The sequence below is a fragment of the Monopterus albus genome, unplaced genomic scaffold (assembly GCF_001952655.1).
Source record: "Monopterus albus unplaced genomic scaffold, M_albus_1.0 scaffold11.1, whole genome shotgun sequence".
NCBI classification, from domain to species: Eukaryota; Metazoa; Chordata; class Actinopteri; order Synbranchiformes; family Synbranchidae; genus Monopterus; species Monopterus albus.
The window spans coordinates 881188-904745 of record NW_018127891.1 but is presented as its reverse complement, the minus strand read 5'-3'; the positions used below and the strand labels follow the sequence as shown (position 1 = coordinate 904745).

The 23558-nt window shown below is 40.3% G+C and overlaps 1 protein-coding gene across 1 annotated transcript; it reads right to left on the bottom strand.

The window, feature by feature from the left end:
- Positions 1-1462: 1462 nt before the first annotated feature.
- On the bottom strand, positions 1463-19678 carry LOC109954637 (myomesin-3-like). Its single transcript, XM_020590120.1, has 9 exons — positions 19572-19678; positions 15866-16012; positions 10930-11086; positions 9891-10048; positions 7905-7997; positions 7489-7577; positions 4592-4636; positions 1782-1910; positions 1463-1692 (listed from the first exon to the last, which is right to left on the bottom strand). The coding sequence occupies exons 1-9, from the start codon at positions 19676-19678 to the stop codon at positions 1463-1465; spliced, it is 1155 nt and encodes a 384-aa protein (XP_020445776.1).
- Between the last annotated feature and the right edge of the window lie 3880 nt (positions 19679-23558).

Below are 23558 nucleotides of genomic sequence, written 5' to 3'. Positions count from 1 at the left end.
TATTCTCCCGTACCTCTTGTTTGTAATGCAAATATGACAGCTGAATGAAGGAGAAAACACACACAGTGAAGTTCACTGATTCACTAATTAGTACCTCCGGCTCTGGTAAAGAACAAGCTCCTTAACAAGACACCTGAGCTAAATGGAGCTTTGGTGGAATATTTATTTTGCATTTAAATGTTTGTGTACATATATATATATATGTATGTTTGGATCGCTACATGTTAATTTTTGTACACCCTGCTCATGAATGATTCAGTTCACATTATACTGACTGTGGCAGTTTAGGTGCAATATACACATGAGTAGGCACTGGGTATTAGATTGAAACACATACAAGCTGCACAGACACATTTTAAAATGTTTTATGGGTGAAGTGGGAGTTATTCTCTGGTTTATTTGCATGCTGCAAACCATGTACACAAGAAAATAGTAGTCTGTAAAGAATATATAGTTTCACTGAACAGCTCTCTACTGCAGGACAGCTTGATTGATGGTGCAATCTCCCTGTATGGATCAGGGGAGTTTGCTTGGAAATGAGAGTAGAGAAAACTTTGGTGAATACAAATAGTGTTTTGAGAAGAGATTTCAGTCAAAATACACACAAATGTGTCCAACTTGGAACAATAAATGATGATTATATTCAAAACACAGGTATTTTTGTATGCAAGGGTGCAAAGGTCACTCCACAGCATTTGTCAGGCTTTTACAGACATCATTTCAGAATGAAGTACAGCTCTTAAAAGACAGGCTGGCCTGCTGTTTAGGAAGGACATATGGTGTCTGAAGAGTTTCTGATATGATTTAAACTGTCCCTGAGCAGAGGCATATAAATGATGACCACCTGCTCCTAAGTAAAGTGATGCTTCTATAATATGTAGTCATAGTTGCATATGAAAATAAATGGGCATATGAACATTTTGAAACTGTTATACATCAGGATGTAGTCACACTTTGGCCCATGGATAAAGAACATCATTAAAGAAATGATTTAACATTTTGGCTTTGAGGCTTCTTTGCACCAGTATGGGAAGGGGGATGCTGTCTGACAAAGCAACCTTAACACAAGCTCTACTGAATGACCTTTCCAGGGCTTTCACTTATCTCAGGATGGAGTTCACTCAGTTGCCATGTGACCTATGAAGAATGGAGCTTTGATATTCATGGCAGAGCCAACTCTGCTTATGAAGAATATACAGTGCTGTTTAAAGTTTTGTCAAAGGTAGTCAATGAACCTTGTGTTAAAATTTTCACTAAACTATGAAAACAATAATCATGTCAAAATTGAAGCATTACATTGAACATATGAAACATTTCAATGTAAGACACAATGAATGAGACACTTAAACAAAACAATCTGTTGTTTGGGAACCAATTTCTGTATAGTTATACTGTTAAAAGATACAACATAATTATTAATAAAAAAGACTAAATATAACTGCAGTATTTATGTCAAAACCATTCATGTGTTGATGAAGTGTATGAATAGGGGTAAAAATTTAAAGGCAGGCACTTTATGTTTGGCCTCACCTGTGACATAAACAAAAGCACTGTGTTCCTGGATTCCATCCAAGGTTTTCAGCTGAGCTGTGTAAACACCCTCATGCTCCTTGTGTGCAACCTTTAAAGTGATGCTGGCTTGGTTGTCGGCCGTCTTAATGTCCACAGTGCTGGACTGAAGCAGCTGTATGCCTAGAGAACAAAAAAATGAACTGACAAACCAGCACAAATCTAAACTGCCAAAACTCTGGATCCAGTGACTCATCTTTAACAGTCCTCACCATCCCTGAACCAGCTGACATCCTGCTGGAAGGGGAGCAGAGCTGAGGTGAAGGTACACTGCAGTGTGAGGCTGCTGCCCTCCTTTACCCAGGTGGGGGGGAAGGAGGTGCCAAACTGGGCCTGCAAGGCTAAGAGAGAAACATTCAGGAGAAAGACAAGGTTTGAAAATGACATGGTAAGAATGAAGAATGAGGATGAGAAGGAAAGATAAAGGAGAAGATGCAGGAGCACAAGTAGGCAGTGGTAAGGAGGAGGAAAACTGGCAGACAAAAAGAAGGCTCGACAAAGAAAGAAAAGCACTTTTAATTGATATTCTATGTCAGCTTTTGCTGTCCTCACTGGTGCTGGGCAAAGATAACATTGCTATCATAAAGAGGTCCACTCCAGCCACAACATTACTGCACCAAACATATTCCATATGGTAATGACTTTGCATGAATGTCGTTTGGACCACTACAAAGACAAAACGCATCACAGGTAAAGAGGAGGCAAATCAAGAGGCAGAGGGTGTGCAGAGGTAAAGGGCTGACAGGAAGAAGTACGATGATTTATGGCGCTACGAATTAAGAGCTGGGGCCGGCATACTATCCTAAGATCTGTCACCAAACCTGGGCAAAAAAAAAAAAAACTCTCCGTGACAATGAGTACATTTGTGCTGTAACATCAGTTCCTCATTTTTCTCTGCAAGATAGCACTAACAAACACTTCTTTTCTCAGTTCCGTTCCTTTCTCAGTTTCTTTCACTAGTGGCAGGAAATGACACTGAACAGATCAATCCAGAGGGGCTTAATTAACTAAAAAGACCATTTTATGCAGATTGACACAGCCAAACACAAAGCTCCTCCGCTCTAGAGCACAGAAACAGAGGACTGTCAGGAGAGGAATCCCCTGGAGGAAGCAGCAGAGGCCAACAGAAAAGTTGAAGATGTGACAGTTTTTTGAAAGTGAACAATTCCTGACAAGTTATTCCTTCAGCTACTATTCATCCACTTGTCAAAGCACTGGAGCAACACAGTCTGGAAGTGAGAGATATATGCGCCATGAGGTCTTGTCAAATCCCATCCTCAGGGATGAATCTGAGACACTGTGACATGTTTCTTATAATGATCATGCTCTGCTTAGCAGTCCAGGCTATCACATGAGTTTGTATTATATTAAAACACGATGCTTAGATTCAAATGCTCAAACCCTTGCTTCCAGCAGCACACTGATGACAATAATAAGATCACCATGCTTTTGTTTTATAGAGTATTTCACAGAGTTAAATATTATTTGAGACATAAAAATAGCAGCATGCAGTTCTTTGGTACATTTCTGCAGGAAGCAGGACCTTATGCCATTACATGTTGATCCAACTTCATTTTAAAATAACTGCCACTTCATTTCTGAGTGCGCAGAATCAGTGGCGCATTTGCAAGATGCTGATGAAAGTTGTAGACTAAAAGACGTCCCTGTGTAAGAGATGATGATCTGTTTGTATTCGTCCTGAGAAGATGTACTGGACTTTGGTTTAATAGTTCTGTCTCCTGTTTAAAACAGTAATATATTTCCATTCATCAATCCATTATCTGTGCCACTTATCCTAATCAGGGTTGTTATATATTCCTTACTGTTAAATCGGTCTGCAAGAACCATAGTCTTCATTTTAAAATCTCATTGTCAGTCTGCATGACTTATGACCTAACAGAAATAATGCTAAAGGAAATTCAGATTTTTTTATAACCTGGGCTTCGCCAATCAGTATTTTCTTTCACTGAGAATCTATTCATCATTCTCACTGCTGACATCTAGGGGTTTAATTGGTAGACATAACTTTGCAAAGGGGTTCAATAAGGGAAGCAGCGGGTGGTCATAAACACAGATGATAATGTTATAGGTTAGGTCATAAGGTTCAACAGTGAGCTGACAGGAATGATCGCTACAGCTGCAAATATAAGAGCCATGTTGTAAATGATGGTGATGATTCTAAAACAGATCAAACAGAATTTTGTCAAGCTTTTCTTTTTCAGGACTTAGATGCTCTGACCAATGTTGGTTTTGACTGAGAGGGAAGTGACAAGAGAGAGTAAATACAACAGAGTCTCAGTGACATCAAACCACAGTAAAGAACAAATGACATCATTTGTTTCAAACAATCCATGTTTGATTTTTGCAAGAATACCAGTCTCCTCCATCAGAGTCACATGTTCAGTCATCCCATCCATCCACCCTGAGAACCTAGGCACTATGACAACATCAAGCTTCTTCCACCTTTGAAACCTCTGACAGACAACAAGCATAATTCAAGTGCCACTAGAAGTCCTTGTCAGGTAAACTTGATCAAAGGTTGTTTTAGTGGATGACCAGTCCCCTAACTTTCAGAAGAATAGCAGCATACTGTAGGGCCATGAGCAGCTGTCCTCAGATAGCCTCTACTGCAACATATACTGTGTGCAAGATCTCACTGACAATGCCCTGATCCCCACATGTGGTGGAGCCTAATCAAAATAGTGCCACAACTGATTTGTAATACTCCAAGGCTTGAAGCAAAATGGAGAGCATCCAGAATAAATACAGGGAGAAATTCTTTCTATTCCCAAAGCATCTGTCCCCTGTTTTATTTAAACTCATACACACTGTCAACACACTGCTTTCTTTCAGTCCATTTAGATCTTTCTTCATGAGGTGCAGCATGCAGTGTTGGAGTGTTGTGTCACAGTCTTCAATGCCACCCACCCCTACCTCATTTACTAGCAGAGGGAAGAACTTCAAAGGGTGGCAGAGAAAATGAAAGAGGACAGTTTTCATTAGGCCCTGGCATGAAACTTACCGCGGGTCCGTGAGTACTCTGAACCAGCCAGAGCTCCTTGATATGCTGAATCACAGAGTGGCAGAGCGGCAGGGCAGAACAGATTGGAGCATGGCAGGAAGGGTCAGAGATGGAAACAGAGACAGAGAGTTATATTGTGAAACTAAAGGACAAAGAGAGAGAGAGAGAAGGCAGACAAAAGCCACATCTAATATTCCCTTTTACCTATTTTTAACAACCAAAGAAAGTCTATGAAATATAGATGGCAAAGTGAAGCCTTGACAGAGCTCATTAGAACCCTTAATTTCCCCTGGGTGATTAATAAAGCAATCTATCTATCTATCCATCCATCCATCCATCCATCCACCAAAACGATCTAACGCCAGGGAACTAATGGCAGGCAGTGGGTGCTTAAAAATAGGGCGATTCATTTAAAGGAGATATTGATCACCATTGCACCTTTTGTGCTTATTTTAATCTTTCTCATCTTAGTCTGGTGTCACTTCTCATCCAAATATCAAATATAAAATCAAATAATAAAATACTGAAGCGTTGGGGTAGAGCAGCACCTGGAGGGATTCCCCATAATGCCAGAGAGAAGAGACTATTGGTGGGGTCTCCCGCTATGCCCCTCTGGACGGGAAGTATGTAGTTTGGACTTTGCAGGACATATTAGAGTGGGTTCAGTGTGTGATGGTATTCTGTGTCGCTGTGTGTTTGCCAGAGGAGAAAACAAACAAGGAAAAGACAAGCTCTGGTCTTCGACCCCGCTTTACCCAGCTGACGTTACAATACTAAATGTTTGCATCAAGAACCACACTGTGCATGGGTAAGAACAATAATGATCAAAACTCATTCTTCTTAAAAAAAAAATTACATTTGAACTCAGCAATGAAAAGACTGGAAGCTTTAAGAGGAGGCAGATGGGAGGAATTTTTAACGCTGAGGCTAAATGGCCTACTTACAGTTTCCACTCAAAATAAAAAGGGGCATTTACATTCGATTTTTGATTTGCACATCTTTGCAGGGTGTTTAACATGCAAATCTTTTCCACACACAAATTTGTATACACATTTACAGTTTACACACGAACAAATCTCAGTACACCTGCAAATCTGCATACACATTTGCAATTACACACAGACAAAGATACAGGGTGGGTCTTATGTCTCTTATAGGATCGCTGGGCTCTGAGGACTGAGCAGCCAGGACCGGGGACGGTGCTGGAGGAGCCACGTCCGACATGCTTCCGCGAAAGTCGAACGGACACGCCCCTTTATCAGAAATCAGTTGGTGATTGGACAGTTCAGATGAAGGCTCTGAGGAAAGGACTCACGTTGTTACGTAATAACCTGTTTCCTCAGTCCTCGCTCTGCTCAAGTGTTTGTGGGAGGACACAAGGAAACAATGGAACTGAGGGAAACGAGGGAAACAAAGGTGCTTATAAGTTTTAACACCTCTCCAAACTCATGTGCAAATAACAAGACCACCACAGTTGGTCGTGTTTATCAGTTGCCTAAGACACCTGCCATGCAAGGGAATGGGGCTTCTGTTAATTGGACACTTGTGGCCTACTACATCACCTCACTGTGCCTACTTAACTGCTAAGTTTCAGTTTTATCTAATGACTTATTTTATCGTACTTTTCTCCAGTTACTCAGAGTTTAGCAGTAGCGGAAAATGATCTGACTTACTGTCCCTGAAGTGGACACTGGGACGCCTATGGACATAAAGTCATAAAGCCCATTAACCCTCCGTTAGTCTACCAACAGTCCGCATGTACAACAAGTTCAGAACTTCCACATTTTTTATTTACAGCTGTTTATGCAAAGGTCACTTATGAAGGAGACTTTTTTTTCTTGGAGTATACCTTCTCCCACGACAGATGCTGCGCAATGCTTCTGTTTGGATAAGGACATTTTCAGTCAAAACATCCAGGACCCATCTGCTGGCTCTGCAGTGGAGACCTAACCAGCAAGTGCACCAGTGGTCGATTACAACTAATGGTGAGTAAGGTTTAGTTTGTAAACCCCGCTGTTGTTTTTTGGCCATGCACCTGTCTGCTTTTGGGTGTTTTCTAAACACGGTTGCTGTCAGTAGTGTTGTGGATGACCATGCGTGTGTTTTGTTTTCCTGTGTTGTTACTATTCTGTTCCGCTTGGTCAGTGCTTTTGATCGCCTTGCTTTTTGGTTGTTCTTTCCCGGTGTTTGTCTGTAAACCTGGCTGTTCTTTCATCCTTTCACCAAGACTTCACTAATGCAGTGTTATGATTAACCTAGGCTACCAGTGTAGGCTGAAACAAAAGGCCTTATGAAAGGGGCATTTTGGACAGATGTGTAATCCTGTGGCGTAGCCTAAATGCTGCTTGGCCCCTTGTCCCATAGCTACTCAGGTTTGTTTTACAGATATCCTACCCTAGTTTCTCAGCATCCCATTTTAAAAGTGCATTAACTAAGATTTTACACATTATCTGATCAGTCAAGCAAAAGGGGACAGAACATGGTGTCTCTCAGCTATACAATCCACTGCTTACAGCCCTTCTGTTATTTTGGAGTAATTCAAACTTTATGTACATTAGTGCTTTGTGTCACATTATCAAAACCAAAGCGTTCTACTGGACTGGGAAATTTACTCGGTAGTAAGTTAACCGACTAAGACTCAGGGCTGTATTCTGCACTGTTTGTTGCAACCAGGCATCCATCCAAAGCGGTTAGGAGCAGCTTATGGTGTAACATTGTTTCGAGTCTCTCTAGACCCTCTAGCACCCGAGGGGATAAAGAAGATTAGGTAGAGTACTGTTAAATTATGAAGCTAAATTCTTGTATATCAGTTCTCGGAAGGAATAATTTTGTAACCCAACATATCTAGAATAGTTTTCCAGCAAGTTTGCGCTAATATGAAACAAGCAGCTACTCACAGTTCACCACAAGTGTTGCAAAGGTCATAGCTTCCCCCAGGGGACTCTTTGCTACCACTTTATACTCGCCAGCATCATCAGGAGAGCACCTTGATAGGATACAAGACGTCAGTTATTTGTCTGTGAAAGATGAAAATGGCTTCACTGTGTTGTTTCAGCTGTTAAATTATCCCTAAAATACAACATAACTATCAGACCACTCTATGTAATTGACTCTCTTCATCATTTGATTTTAGATAATCTTCAGTGTTTATTTCTGTTTGACAATCATTTTGCATCTCATAAAACTGCATTTTCAGAATTGGCAAGACTGTGTTATCCACACTTGTCTCATCTTACACACTCCTATGTCATTTGTACATATTTATACACAGTCATTTTTAGGCTTTAATAAGAGATTTGCCCTAATAACCTACCTTCTGATCTCCAGTGAGTTGAGACCAAACTTCTGCTCAAGGGTGTAATTCCATGGTTGGTCAGACATTCTCATTGGGACACCATCTTTATACCTGAATTAAAAATGTAGAAAAATAGATATTACTAACCTACTGTTTATAAGTTTTTGTTTTTATATCAAAGTAAAGGAGAACAGCGGGCTACACTTGGGTGGTTGAGGCTCATGCCCACTGATTCCTTATGCACCTATCTGACTAGTCAAATATTAGTTCGGCCAGGGAAGGCCTTTGATCTCTCATTCTGTTTTGTGCCGGGCATCGTTGAGGGCAGCCTCTTGCAGCTCATTGGGCTTGATGGGACCCATATGTGATGGTGAAATGTTAGAGCTGCAGGTTATCTGGATCTCAGCTTAGGTTTATGAATCCTGAGCACACCGTCCTTTCATCACATAGTCAACGCAGCAGCTCAAGTATCAAGGCTGGCAGTTTGGCACGTTGCATGAACACAGGTGATTTCATATTAATATCATGGGCAGTATTCAAGTCAGGGTTCACTGCTGTAGTGTCACGACTCTTGTTCTTTTTTTTTTTCTTTTTTTTTACACAACCATCTCATGAGTTTTAGTCTGTTTACACAGGTGTATAACTGAACTGACCCCTCACCTGTCTCTAATGATTTCATAACAAATAGGGTTGGATAAAAATATTGATTTTTTTCTGATTAGTTCCAATTCTTACTTGAACGATTCAGTATAGATTCTTGAAATCTCGATCAGTTTTTGCATTTTCTGAGAAAGCACACATCTATGCTAAGTATTATGTGTATGCAGAGGTTACTTGTTGAAAGTGGTTCAGTTTGGACTGCATGGCTTGTAAAATATGTACTTTGTGGAAAATGCAGCCTGCACAAAAATGTTATATTAAGTTATATAGTAACGTAGGTGATAGCTGGCTATGTTAGCCACATTGAGTTATGGCAGTCAGCCAGCATGTCACACTTTAGACTGTCATGATTCAGGATGTTTGGCTGACTGTGGCTAACTCGTAGTGGACCTAGAGATCCTGTTGAGGAGAGGGACAGGCTGAAAAAAGACACTGATCTAAGCTTCTGCTACTGTATGCAGATGGAAGGGCTAGCATCTACTTTTTAAATTATGGACAATAATGACAAAGATTTTATTATTTCTGCTCAGATGTTTTGCACAGGTACCTAAAAAAAGTAATGTTGTAGTTGTTTTTCATTTGCTGAGGAAAATAAATGCTTAGTCCAACATTATAACCAGGAAATGTTTACAATGTGAACTTCAGATAATTTTATACTTGAGGAAACAGTGTTGTTCGCTTGCTGAATGTAGAAAACAATTTAAGCTCTGAAAATCACCTTCTGCAGCATCTGAACTAAATGAAATCATAATGAAATGAAATGAATCAAAACGGAATTGAACTGAGATAAGTATCAGTATCCAGTCCTAATAATCATTTTCATTATTTTTTAATATTAGATTGATTCAACCTTTTGTTTACAAATGATCAAAAAATGGTGAAATAATGTCAGTTTCCCATGTTCAAAAGAGGGGCCTGAGTTTTTTGTCTGTCTAAAACACAAATGGATTTTGCAGTGATATAAAACTGAGAAACGCAGCAAATGATCGCAGTCATAAAGCTGAAACCACAAAGTCTGATCTCATTTCTTGATACTGAATTATGTTGTGATTGACTCATCTAAGAAAAAAGTGATCATTTCAACTCTACTGCAGTGATAAAGTTAAGTTGTATCAGGAGTGCATATTATTTTACACCAGCTTTTCTCAGTGACTTATAACTGTGGAGCATGAGACTTTTTTTTCTGCTGTAACCTTTTCCAGCCATGTAAGAAACTAAATTAAAATTACACCAGTCTGTAGCATGACCACAGCAGTAGAGTTTGATACGAGCTTATTGAAAAGGAATCGCAGAAGGTCAGTTAACTCCAAAAGAATGGAGTGCTGCAGAGACAGAAGTTCTTACCACGTGACCTTTGGGGGTGGAGAGCCGCAGATGGTACAGGACAGTTTGACCGTCATGCCCTCCCAGACAGTGTGAGCCCTGAGAGGGATTGGAAAGTCTGGAGCCTTCTGACTGAGAAGCTCCAGGTACTTTATGTAGGAAGATGCCTTCTCTTGAGCCTGGAGCACAGATAAATCCAGGATAAACAACATTTATAAGCAATCGTTTGCTCATTTAAGGTGAAAAGTAACATGCTGTCAAGTAAAAACTGTAAATAGTCTGAATAATCTGATGGTAGTTTTGCACTGGATGAACAAGAAATGGAAAAATACAGTAACTACAAAAGCACTGATATGTTTATCTTTGGTAGATCAAAGTTGATTAAAATAGGTCACCAGTGTGACCTTATTTTCCATGCTGTACTTAAAAATGTAGTAAAATTCAGTTTACAGCTTCTGAAGGAAAATGCAGACTCTCGTACTGCATGTATTTTATTCAGTGCACATGAATAAGGCAAATATCTAAATGCACATTGTTTTGTAGTTTACTGAAAATATAAAATGACAAACCTGGAAGATTGGAATTTAAGCAATATCTTCATCATATCTCTACAAATAACTTAATTCCACTTTTTAACAATTAACACTACATTGTTATATTTATAAAGTGCCTTTTAGCTTGGATTTGATAAACCAACCTTGATCACATAACTTAAACCATTAAATCAGACCTAACAGAATAATCATATAAATAATGATAAAATGTAATTATCTGGAGAGTGGTTTAGTGGGTACAGCATGATATAACACTGTCAAAGTTTGAGGTTCAGGTGTCGTACTGAAAGCAGATGCACTGATTGTATTCACCAAATCATTTCCTCATCTCTGATTGAAATTGTTATAATCACTGAAACAAGTTGCTCTAGTCAGATCCACCAATTTTAATGTTGCATGATTGAGAACACAGTGAACAAGGTTGACTATGTATTGTGTTGATAAAGCTGAATACAAGGCAGCAGCAGTGTTGTAGTCCACTTCTGACACCAAAACTTGACCTCTACCTGTTTGCGAAGGGCCATTTTGTCAATGCGTGTGCGTAACACATGCTGGTTCCTGATCACATCTAGCTCCAGTTTCTCAGCCTCGTTTCCAAACAATGTCCACTTGTCTCTGTGAAACTCTTCTTCATCAGCAGCCAGAGTTTCCTTGAGGATTTCCCTGGTGGAACAAAGCATTTGTATTCGTGTAGAATCATTATACTTAGAATAACAGATTCTTATAGACGTACAACTTGACAGCAAAGCATTAAATAGATGTTCAGACTGCGTGTGGTAAAACACAACTCCCGCCTTTGTTTTAACACAAGGGGCTGCAGGGGTTGGGGTGCAGGGTAAGTGTTGTAGGCGTGTATGATATGGCCACATTGTGATGAGTTGATGTGAGTGACTTCGTTCACCTTCCCAGCCCATAAGTTTCTGTTGTGTTTTGGTTAGCCATGCTGCTAATATAGCCTACTGTACTCTACGCTAGCTCCAATTCCTACAACCAGTGTAGAGACATCCTTTCCTCAAAAAAACACAGTATAACATCCTTAGCTAATCAAAGCACATGGCCCAAATTTGAGTGAAGAGCAGTGAATGCTCATGCTAAGAAGGTAAACACAAGTCTTCTTCTTGTGGGTGTTCACATTCGAGCTGTCTCATGCAATTGATTGGTCAAGGCGGCACCTTTGCTGGATTGTTCAAACTAGGGAGTTTTTCGGCCCCACTGTCACCAAGTGCTTGCTCAAGGGGGATTTTTTGGGTGTTTCCTCTTTAATAACAGTAAGGTCTAGACCTTACTTTGTAAAGTGTCCTGAGACGACCTTTGTTGTGATTTGGTGCTATACAAATAAATTGAATTGAATTTGAAAACTTTGATTAGGTTGTGGAAACAATCCAGACCAACGTCAGAGGAGGTAACAAGAGTAGAGACAGCAGTTCAGGTTTGAACATAATTTCTAACAATGGGCTGACCTCTGAAAGAAAAACAGAAATTTTACTTTATTTTTTGTGTGTATACAGAGCAGCAGGTCCCAGTCCATTTACCGACAAATTCTAGTTTTATGATATTTGCCAGTTGATCGTTTTAAAAGGCTCAATGGTGAGGCTGGTGTTGTGCTGCTCCTTTTATACCTCCATGTCATTTCACATGAGCACCATTCTCTCACACACTTAAAGGCTTTGAGATGTTGGCCTTTATGAGTGGAATCTCAAGCCTCAGTGCCTCTGCTGATTCACGTCACTGTGAGAAGATGAGGTGCTGGTACTCTGACAGCTCTCTCACGGTGATGTGCGCCTCTCCAGGACCCTTTCAGGTGTGGACAGTTCAAAGCGACACTGTATCGCCGGCGTTGTGACATCCTTGAATTCCCTTTCATCAAGTTGGTTGTCATGGAGATAGCAGGCAGTTGTGATTCAGCCAGAAGAAACAAATTTTATCTTTGTGTTTCTGGGCAGCAAGGTGCCATAGTAAGTAGGGCATGTATTGTAACTGGGGTCTGAGGTTTAAGACTTGTTTTTCATTTCCACCTTTACTACAGAGTGTGGTTACACTGTACAGTGAATTCATACCAGCTCTACGGCTTCTGAACCTGTCCACAGAGCTCATTGTAAAGGCTGTTAAACAAAACCAGACATCAACGATGCCCTCTGTAGTCTATAATGTATACACATTTGTATGGTAGCTGAGAATATATTATCTTACTGTACATTGTAAATTCTCATATGCAGTTCTGCTTGATATGCATGGGAGTATATACAACGTGCACAATCCTAAATTTGCCCTGGCTTTTAAATGAAGCGTTTTAATACCCCCCTTTCTCACCATCAGAGGGGGGTGTATCCTGAGCTGTCTTTTGATTGACAGTCCCCATGGCTCAATTATTTGAACACTTACATCACACACACACACACACACTCATATTGCCACTACAGAGAAACAGCGTCTTAAATATGCACAAGCATTTCAGTGAGTTCTGAATGCCACTAGAGCATGAATGGTCCTACAAATTCTTGTGATACTTCAATGAAATGCCCATACAGCATGAATAAATATGCAAATTCATATGAGCATACTTAGATACATATGCAAAAAAAAAGTGTACACCAACGCACTCCCACTCTGAGTCACCCAGAAAGCGTGGTTTTGACTTTCTGCCACAGGCTTGTTTAGTGAGGTGTGTGCATGTCAGTGTTTTTAATCTTTGTGGGCGCAGAGATTTTTGAGAAGTTCTTGAGGGAATGAGCCACCACAACACATGAAGTCAGAGGGTATCAGAGGGTTTATGGCTTAGTTATTCTTCCAAATGGAAATTTTAATATTGCTTTTTGGTGTGAAGAACAGCAAACACAGCATGCATGAGTCAGCTGCATAATTTACATCGCCCCTTACAACAAGGAGGAGACGATGGAGAAACCATTGTGTGAATCACATAGTAATGTGCAATTAGAGCCACACATGCCAATGCATAAATATCTTGTGCATTAATTTCCACACAAATCGGAACAAATGTCATGCTTCCCCGTCTGTCAGTGCTCAGCTCCTCCAGATATATTGTGCCTGGCTTCAAGGGCTTTCATCTCATCCTTCCGCCTTTCCCTCTCTTAACATGGGAGGAGTCGGTCATCTTCTGCATTACTAGATTTGCAGCCTAAAATATCCATTCATACCATATTCATCTCAGCAATTCTGAGGGAGATAAGACTTGTGAAAAATTGATTTTGTTCGAGAACTTGCTTCAGGAGTCAAACTTGTTTAGTCTTGAGGTAGAGGGCTTCAACAGGAGGAAAAAATCGGAGGATCAATGGATTAGAGCCAAGCATGTTAGTGGATGAGATACACACTCGTTGATGGTGGCATGGGAGAGGGTACCTAATGAGATGCCAAGTTGGCAGGGACACATCGCTGCAGCTGAAACTCATTACTGTCAAATGTGTTTTATCTTTCAAGAGGGTGTGATTTCACCCTCTCTGACTTCCTCCCTTTTCACCCTCTCTCCTTGGCAACTCTGTCTTCTAGTATTACTCATCTTCTCCTTCAGTACTCATTGTGACCCCTTGTCTGTCCGTCAGTTTACTGTTGGCAGGCAGAGCTTCCTTTCATGGCTTGAAGAATGAAATATGTGACATTTAACAGTGATGAAGAAGTCTGCTTAAGCTAGAAGTGTCAAATCTTTTTTGACACAACAAGAGTCTAATCAAGTTCTGGATGGATGGGAGAACAGGAAGGAGGCTGCTGCTAAGCCTCCAAATGTGAAATTGTTACTGAATCCCAACACAGATACTACAAGACCCAGACAGCACAAGGTGCCCCTACAGTGCATGAGGGATTTTGGTAAAGCAAATTATGTCAAAAGAGGCTTCCTGTTCTCTGTGACCCAGACCTCCATGTTCTGGGTCTTATTTTTAGATGTCTGACATCTTCTCCATGACAGCTGTGCAGTAATCCCTTCCTGGCAACAAGACCATAAGAAAGTAAAAGATGGCTTGTTCATGTCCTCTACAAAATCGTCTCAGATTCACTAAGAAGTTAGACTTTCTGTACTGGCAGCAAATTAAGTCCAGTCACCAGCTGAATTAGTCACCGTTCAAATTTTTTTCTAATGTCTGGTAAATTTTTCAGTACTTGTGTGGGTAATAACAGTACTTTTATTGTGTTTCCTGGATTATCAAACCATTTTTAGAGTTGCAACTAATGATTATTTTCATAATCAGTTATCCTACTTATTATTTATTTATTTCATCCATTATTTATAAAAGTAAAGTTGTGAAAAATATCCAAAATCCACTGTACTATTTACTGTATGGAAGAAAATGTCCACATAAAAACACTACACCCAGAAAATGTGACATTTTTGCTTGAAGAAAATCAAAATAGGTTTCTGTTGACTGACTGATTAATTCGCTAATACTTTGGCTCTTCTTTCTTCTGGTAAGATGCAAGGCTCCTTCCTCTTTTTTGTACAGCACAATACAAATGAAAGGCTCTAAATGATTATGGCTTATTGGTTTCATGACATCTGCGAGACAGCAAATGATGAGACAAGTTACCAGCTGGCCTTTCACGTACAGATCTGATGGATGACAGTGAGGAAAGGGCTCTACTTTCTGCTGAGCCTCTTTGTTGGCGTAGGTGCTTATGTGTTGTCTGGCTTGGGCGGCATAAATGACTCTCAAACCATTTCTCAAAAAAAAAAGTCATGAGTGAGGATGTGGTGGTAATTTCTGATGGCCAGGCAGAATTTCATGAAAAGTACAGATCATCAAGGAAGGACGTCCTCTGGAGAAATGAGGAGGCTTGCTTAGGGATCGGCTCTGATAACTGGGGTTTTGGATTTGGCTCCAAGTTGGTGAATACCCAGATCCCTGAAGCTTTGTGGTTAATAGTGTTCTTATCGAACCTATCCTTCACGTTCTCTTGTTTACACACTTTGGCCTTTCTACAGATGTCACCACAGGGGAAAAAAGACAATTACCAACTTCTGATTAATTAGCATCACTGTTGTAACATGTGTCGGGTATCAAAGTTTGAAAGAAAAATGCTGTCGTAAGCAAACACGGTGGACTGGCTTAACCTATGCGAAGTCAGTAAGTCCTCTGCTTAAATATTTATCTATCGTCCAACATATTAAAGAAAGAACGGGTGTTATTGTTGATAGTAGTTAGTAGCTATCCCTTCACAATGTCAAGGAATATTATGCCATATCAGCAATATTGGATATTAAATCTTTATCAGTGTGATTTGAAAAATACAAATTCCTGTCTGGTGTTTTCTATTAATAACTTCTCTATTGGTTTTCAAGAAAATGTCTTTATAATGTCAACATTTATATTGATATTTTGAAATAATTTTCATATCCAGTACACCATTTGACCCATATCATCCACTCCTCAGTCTGGTTGGCGATTAACAAAAACATCTGCCATATATAGTATTTGGCTAGATCCTATGTCTTACCATGTCCTGTGGCGGGGGAAGTTGTCCATGTTCAGGATCTCTTTGACAGACATCAGGTCAGCAGGGATGATGGGATAGAAATCAGAGTAGGATGCTTCTTCATCACTGTGGTGTCCAGGCAGCGTTGGGTGGGGAATAAAACAAAGCCTTATTAAGACAAGACATCTTGCATGTCATCAAATGACACAGGTGAAGTATTATCCTACAGTTAGTTATTCTGTTGAGTGTAGCATGCGTATTCATTTTGTTTATGGCTAATTATGTAATCTCACTTTCATCAGGCCATTGTTTCCCTCGGTCACTAGAAAACAGCAGTGACGCTGTTCTCTCTGTGAACAGCAGAGGAGGCCATACATCAGAGAGAGCTCCAGTACAGTAGGCAGCCATAATATACATGAGGTTTCATTTATTCCAACATGCCAGGAACTCCGTTTTAAACTAGCAACTCTTATCTTATGCGGACACAAGACAGCTTTAATGGATAGATTCTGTTTTCTCTCCTTTTGCGACAACAAGCACGGTCAACAACAACAAACAAAAATCAAACAAAACCGCAAAGAAGCGAGAGTCTGTGAAAGGCAGACGCTCTTTGAAATATGATGTCAATATTGTCACACTAATACTTTGTCAATCTGCACAGCTCAGGGGTAAGCCACATTGTTTGGCACAGCATATTAGTCTCTGCTCAGTATAAACACACACTCCCATGTTTAAAATATTACGGTGGGATTTTCCGATTCAATTCCAATAAGAAAAGTGCTGTACTTTTATGATAGGTGTTGATGATTTCAACTGTCACCCTTGAACTGTCTGTGTGACAGCTGCTGTGCATGAAGTTTCTTCACTTTGTTTTATGTGAGGAGTGCATGGTGCAGTGAACTGGAGCCCAGTGTTATCTGTTAAATCTATTAGTCACCTCCCATGTTTGTTGTGCTAATCCAGGTATCGCAGTAGCGTATCAAATGACCTGTTTTCTCTCAAGAGCATGACATGTTATGCTCATCAACTGGCACTGTTCCCCTTTCAGACACCAACATGCAAGCACGCATAATAATGTTTTGGGGGGGGCTCACATAATCAGGAGGAACAGGTTTGTGAGCACAGGCAAATGATGACAGTGTGGTGAAGTGCTTTTAGATCAAATTCATCATGTTGTTCATGGTACAATGGCAATGTTAATTGTTGCAGCATCACAGCATGCAGTCATCTGCACTGTTCAGTTTTGAATCCACAATGTGTCTGTGCCAACTTGTGGTAGAGCAGTTTGTGTTCCAGCTGAGGACTGGAGACGATTAAGTCGCTTCATTATGGGTGCATATGCAGACACACACACATGTTGGTATTTCAAGATGTGATGACACCCACTGATGTAAAGCTTTCCCTAGCTCCTCACCCTAACCTTAACAGTCATAAATGCATAAACGAAACCTAATTCTAACCTTATCTTTCAAACCAAGTCTTAACCTTCAAACCCATGAAGCTGTGAGGACGCAGAATGTCTTCAAATTCACAAGTACAGGTGTCCTCACAATGATAGTTTGTCAACACAAATACTGAAAGACTTGTATGCACACAGACAATAGGGACATGTGTAAGCCTACACTGAAGCATGAGCTCTCTATTTAAAGCACCAACAATAAGCAGAGCTGACCTTTTTTCTATTTTCACTTGCATACACAGCAGAAGGGCATTTGTTGTTTATGGCGAGGTCATTTGAGGCAGTGAAGTTGAAAGGCATTTTTGTAACAGGAGGCGCATTAAGTTTTATTCACAGATGGCTGATGCACAATGAGTAATTACAACCTCACTGGCAGGATATTTGAAGTTTGAAAGCTTTCCTTGGTTTAGATGTGTTATTAATCTACATGCTTGTGTTTTGCCAGACTTTAAATTACACTACATTACAGTACAACACTGCTCAGCTGCAAAGAATAAGTGCAAAAATAAAAATCTGTTTGTGTGGCAGAACAGTCTATTTACCCAGCTGTGTCAAACCCCCGCAACGGCCGCTGCCGCTGCTGTAACATTTAACCTCTGGCATTACTTTGAATAGGCCATCTTTTAAATTGCAATGCAAATTGACGTTACTTCTCTTTTCCTTTGTTTGTAAGCTGGGAAATTTCCCCATTTAACAGTGGTGAGAGGACAACTTCTGCTTTTACCGTCTTAATTTTCTCTTTGCTTTTGTTTTGGTTCCCTGTGAGTGTATGCTGAGAGGCTCAGGCCGTTGAATAATGTAGTGCGGATCCTGCAGCTGGGCAGTGTTCTCATGTACACCCCACAGGTATGCACAGGGACACAAATACTCGAGGCACACACATGAACAGGAACATGCACACACATGTGCACCCAATGGAGGTTGTGTGTTTGTGTTTATACACAACAGGGTTCCTCAAAATATTAACTTTGTGTAAAGAGGAAATAATAAAGACTTCTCTGAGCGTGTCAACAATTTGTACTATGTCTATTACACAAATAACAAAACATTGTTGATTAATCCCATAGTTATGAGCTGTTGTACAAGCACGAAAATGAAACTCTTTTATTCTTTATTACTTTTGTTTGCTAAACCTACCCAGAGGCCACTTTGTTAAGTCTAAACTGAAGATAAATTTAAGTGTGCGCCAGCTGAGGATGTTCTAAGTATAAATTTCACAATGCACCTGCTTTCTCTCTGTCTTGCTTCTTTTTTAACAAGGAGGGACATGACCTCTAAGTTTGGCTGAACCAAGCTTGATGGAATAATTGCTTATTTTCATCATCCCTAAGGAAATGGGCCCAGTTCTCTTTATTCTGTAATAGAGTTTGCAGACCCACAGGTTAGTGTAATTTAATAACTCATTGCAGAGGGGGGCTGGTGAAAATGAAGGCACATTTGACTTGAGACTATTAGAGCTTGCCGAGATGATACCTTTTACCTTGGGTCTCAAAATCATCTGGGAAGACTGGTGTGTTTTTTTTTTCTTTTTCTCCTGCCACAGTGCAACTGCACAGGCCTGCTGCATGTGAGTGAGCATGAGCAGGAGTACAACGACACTCAGATATATTCATAGTTTAGTGGATTTCTGGACCATTACTGTTCTTTTACCCAAAGCTTATGTTAAAACTAACTAAGTCAGGTCTCTGCAGCAGCAACAATAACACGGTGCGTCTCCATTGAAAAAGTTGAAATACTGCACTCGGATGTGGTGGAAAAGCTGCCGTGTCAATAAAAACAAATTGAGTTAAAGTGTGATGGAAAAAGACAAAAACAGAAATACAATATTTTCTACATTTTTATTTATTTGAGATTTGACTGGCGCTTTTAGCTACATCATCCCACTGTGTCCTCTTCTTCCTCAGTGGTTTAATGGTACCTGATGTGTGCCACTAATTATCTCCATGTGCCCCACTAATATTTTGCAGAACAGTGATAGAAATGCGCATTAGTTTTCTTTTTTCACTTTGCTGGAAATTCATTAAAGGACTTGAAAGGTGCCTTTAAAAAAAAAAAGCAATAATATTTTAGCATCCCAACCACACAGCCCATGTGTTCATGAAGGATATGTAACTCTTTACAAATAGGTCATGAATGTATAGTCTTGTTTGAAAGGGTTTGGTCCTGTCATAGGTTGTGTTGACAATAAGATAAATACAGAATAATGCCACAAATGTTTTATGATGCATTCTCAGATAAAATAATAATGTTCTGGTAATGTATTTGCACCTGGAAGTGAAGGTCGTCTTCTTCTTCTGAGAGGACAGTTGGATGCTTTGAGACATCTGGGACGACTGCTCCTCCTGCTCTCGCTGCATCACTGTCCTGGTTTCCATGGTAACCCCCCCAACCGGCACCTGTGGAGGGAGGGGGAGCTGAAGATGCAGTGATGTGTAGGAGGCAGTCAAGGCGCCGTAGCCTTGGCCGAGAGCATAACTACATTATCTTTATCAGAAGTCAACAGGCAGTCGTATGTGGAGCAGCTCAAAGCTGCGTGTTTGATACTGAGTGCAAATGAGTTGCCAAATTAATGACCACTTTGCATCTCAGCCTTTGCAAGAGGCTACTTTATATTGTGCTTTGTGTTAAGAAGAGACCTTACAGTTACATTTCTAGTTCTATTCTCAGTTTAAGTGGCTACATGGTGATTGTTCCATGTCCTTAAGTGCAGAATAGTAAAATCATTCTCCAGTAACGGCTTAAAACAGAATGCAATCTTTACACTCTTTTTGGAAATGTTTCAGGAAGTGCTGAACTTTAACTAAATGGCTTAATGAATATTTTCATTAGTTAATTAGTCTTCCAGTGATCTTCTTGAGTATCTTTTGTCTTTTTTTTTTTTTTTTTTTTTGGGGTGGGCGGGGGGCATTTTTTTTTACAGACGGGAAATGGATGAAGACAGAAGGTTGTGAAATGCATCAATGGAGTCAAATGGGGTTTCGGGTGTGGCTGTGGAGAAAAGGTGTGTTTTTAGTCCCCCATTTAATGAATCACCCCTTTGTGGGCTGCTGAGACACTAATTTATCAGTTGGGGTCTGCCCTGCTGCTGCCCACACCCTGTCCGTCATTAATCACTTGGCTGCTCTGGGGACGTGAGTGCAAAAGGCACCCAACAAACAGAATCAGGTCACACCTAAATGTTAGCTTCATTCACCCTCTCCCAGAATCAACCAGCTGTATTAGCACCATAAACAAGTGTAATGTGTTATTTCTTCTCATCATCTTCAATTACACTGTGCAAAGCAGCAGCAAGTTAGCTAATAGGCTAGCAAGTCATCTATTTCCTTTTTTGTGGCTCACTGTTATGCAAGCAGAGAGGTTTGTTTGAGCACTGTTAATAGAAAGTCAACCTCTGGCACATTAAAATTGATCAGTCGCAATGGGCAGGCAAGATTCTGAGCCCCTGGAGGGATGGGAGGAAAAGCAGTGTTTTCAGTCTCTGGTGTGAAATTAGAGCTCAGCTTCTGGGTTTCTGATTGAAAAAAATGCAAAACAAGAGAATGTATCAAGAAGGAAACTGATTTACAGCGCTACTGATTGATAGTGGGAGCACAGGAGGAGCTTGCTTTATACCTATAGAGACAACAGGAGCGAAGAAGCCTCTGACAATACAAAGACAAATAATTAACAGCATTTTGCAGATGTTCTGCACAGTGTGTGCATGTTACCTATATATGTATAAATCTGATGGTTAACACACTTGTAAATTAGCTCAAAGATATTTGTAATTTGTGGTAGATCTAGATAAAGGCTGAGTAAAGAAAATCCTACTCACGCTTCTTTTTAAAATACAGGTCGTCTAGGCATCAAAAGATCTGTAGGACAGATATATCCCGCTTCCTTTTCTGTCTACCTGTCTCTCTTTCCTTGAAAATCTTGTCTATGGCTCACCTCTCTCTATTGTGTCTGTCTGTCTATCTGTGTACTGTACCTCGCTCCCTTCATGCCTCTCTTGATTAAGCGGTGACCCTGAACACAAAGTGTCCTTCAGTGCCAACTATGTGGACAACCCAATGCTCTCTCATTCTTAAGTTGGTAAATATAGACCAGTGATCCCCTACTCTCACACTCTTGGTCCTAAATGGCCACACAAAACCACCACAGCCACACACGCAGACAGATCATTGCCATCAGCCAGATCCATTTACAGACAGTGCCACGGTCAAGCAGAACCGAGATGACACAATAGCTCCCTGTACAGCAACCAAATGACCCGGCAGCTGAAAGGAACAGCTGGAAAGGCCTCAGGAGAATAACTGGCTCCGGTGGAACCACAAATGTCTGCTCAATAACTGTCACTAAAAGAAATATATATTTATATCAACCCTCTCAGAACTGTCCCACGTGGGTATAAATGTTATGAAATTGAAGGCTGGGAGATGACAAGTGGGGAGATGGAGGAGACGAGGTCAGGACGAGTTCTAGGGTTAATATTGTAGTTAATGGATGGTTTGCTCTGAAATTTTGCTCAAATATTCATGTTCTGCAGGGGATGAACACCTCTGACTTTGTTGAACCACTACTTGTTATCTAGTGCCACAAGTGGGTCAGAATTTTCACTTATCCAGTGAAGTATGTGTTTAGACATTTATATTGCCAAGAGGATAAATCCTCAAGACTTTGGCTTTCCACTGACTTTTCCTCAAGCACCACCATGAATTTGATTTGTGGCTTTGAGTGAAATATCTCAACAATTATTGGATGGATTGCCACGAGATGTGGTGCAGAATTCTGTATTCCACTTGGGGCAAATGGATGATATTTGTTCAGTCCCACTGAAAAGTTGGTTTTTCCTCTGCAAATAATTTTAAGGAAGCCCACATTTTATTACGATTATCAGTTGTCATGGTTGTATGATATTCAGTGTTTGTGTGTCCAGTAGTGCTGACCGACTGGGACTTAAAGCACACAGGTGCTGTAAAGAAAGAAGGCATTGTTCAAGGCCTCAGCTTGTAGGGAAGGATGATTTGAGGGTGGGATTTAGTTTTTAGTGGCCACACCTGCCTCTGGAATATCAACACACAATACAAGCAAGGGTTGCCAGGTCTTCTCTTCTCATCATACATCAGCAGTGAGTGTCTGACTAAGAATAACTACTGGGACAAAGCAGCTGAGGTCCATTCCTATTAGCCCTTTTCCATTTGGGAGAAAGCTCAGCATCCAGGTCCACCAGGGACAATTCATGTCATGCTGTGGCCTTATTTCCTACAGCACTTAGAATGCAAGGGGGGGGGGGGGCTATTGTGTTTTCTTGAAAGCTCTGAGAGAATAAAATGATGTAGCACTTATATTAATAAGTTACTGAACTGCTTTCGTGCTTAAAACTCGACCAGCGCTGCTTCTGTCTGTTCAGTGCCTGCTTCATGTAGACCACTTATCCAAAACAGTTTGTTTGCACTTTCCCAGAGCACCTAAAGCATAAATATGTCATTAATTTGTACAGGTGAAACATGTATGGCAGGCCAACAAGGAATAAATATTTGCCACATGCCCAGAATGACATCTTGTTTTATTAATCATTAATCCTTATTCACAATTTATGCTCTGTGCTTTTACTTGAATAAATTATAAATAAAAGAGTCAGTATGACAAACATTTACTCCTTGTTGTATGAGCTTACCTTTTTATCTGCGCCTCACAAATGCAGAGGAATCTTAATGTATGGCAAAGGTGGAAGAGAGCAGTTTGGGATATCCAAGCTGTATTTGAAGCTATATTCCAGTCAGTTTGCAGCAAACTAGTGAAAAATATGAAGGATGGTGGAACAATTTGGAGGGATTGATATGTATTACATCCAAAGTACTTTATGAACTTTTTAAAAATTATTATAGATGAACTGTCACAATTTTGAAGAGGTGATCGTATGTAATACAAACCGCTCACTGAATAAGTAGCCACTACTTAGGGCTGCACGATAAATCATTTTGTGAGAGTGATTTAGATCCCTATGTGATCTAAATTACTCTCACAAAACGATTTATTGTGCAGCCCTACAATCAGTGTTAGAGTTTAGATTCTTGACATTTGAAGAATCAGTATTGGATTTTTCAGATAAAAATAATTGCAATTAATTGGAAAATTTCTTTTGCATTATTATTCATTTTCTACTGCTTAGTCCCTGAACGGGGTCACAGGCCAGAGCCAATCCCGGTCGGCAATCGGGCGAAGGCGGGGTACACCCTGGACAGGTCGCCAATCCATCGCAGGGCTAACACA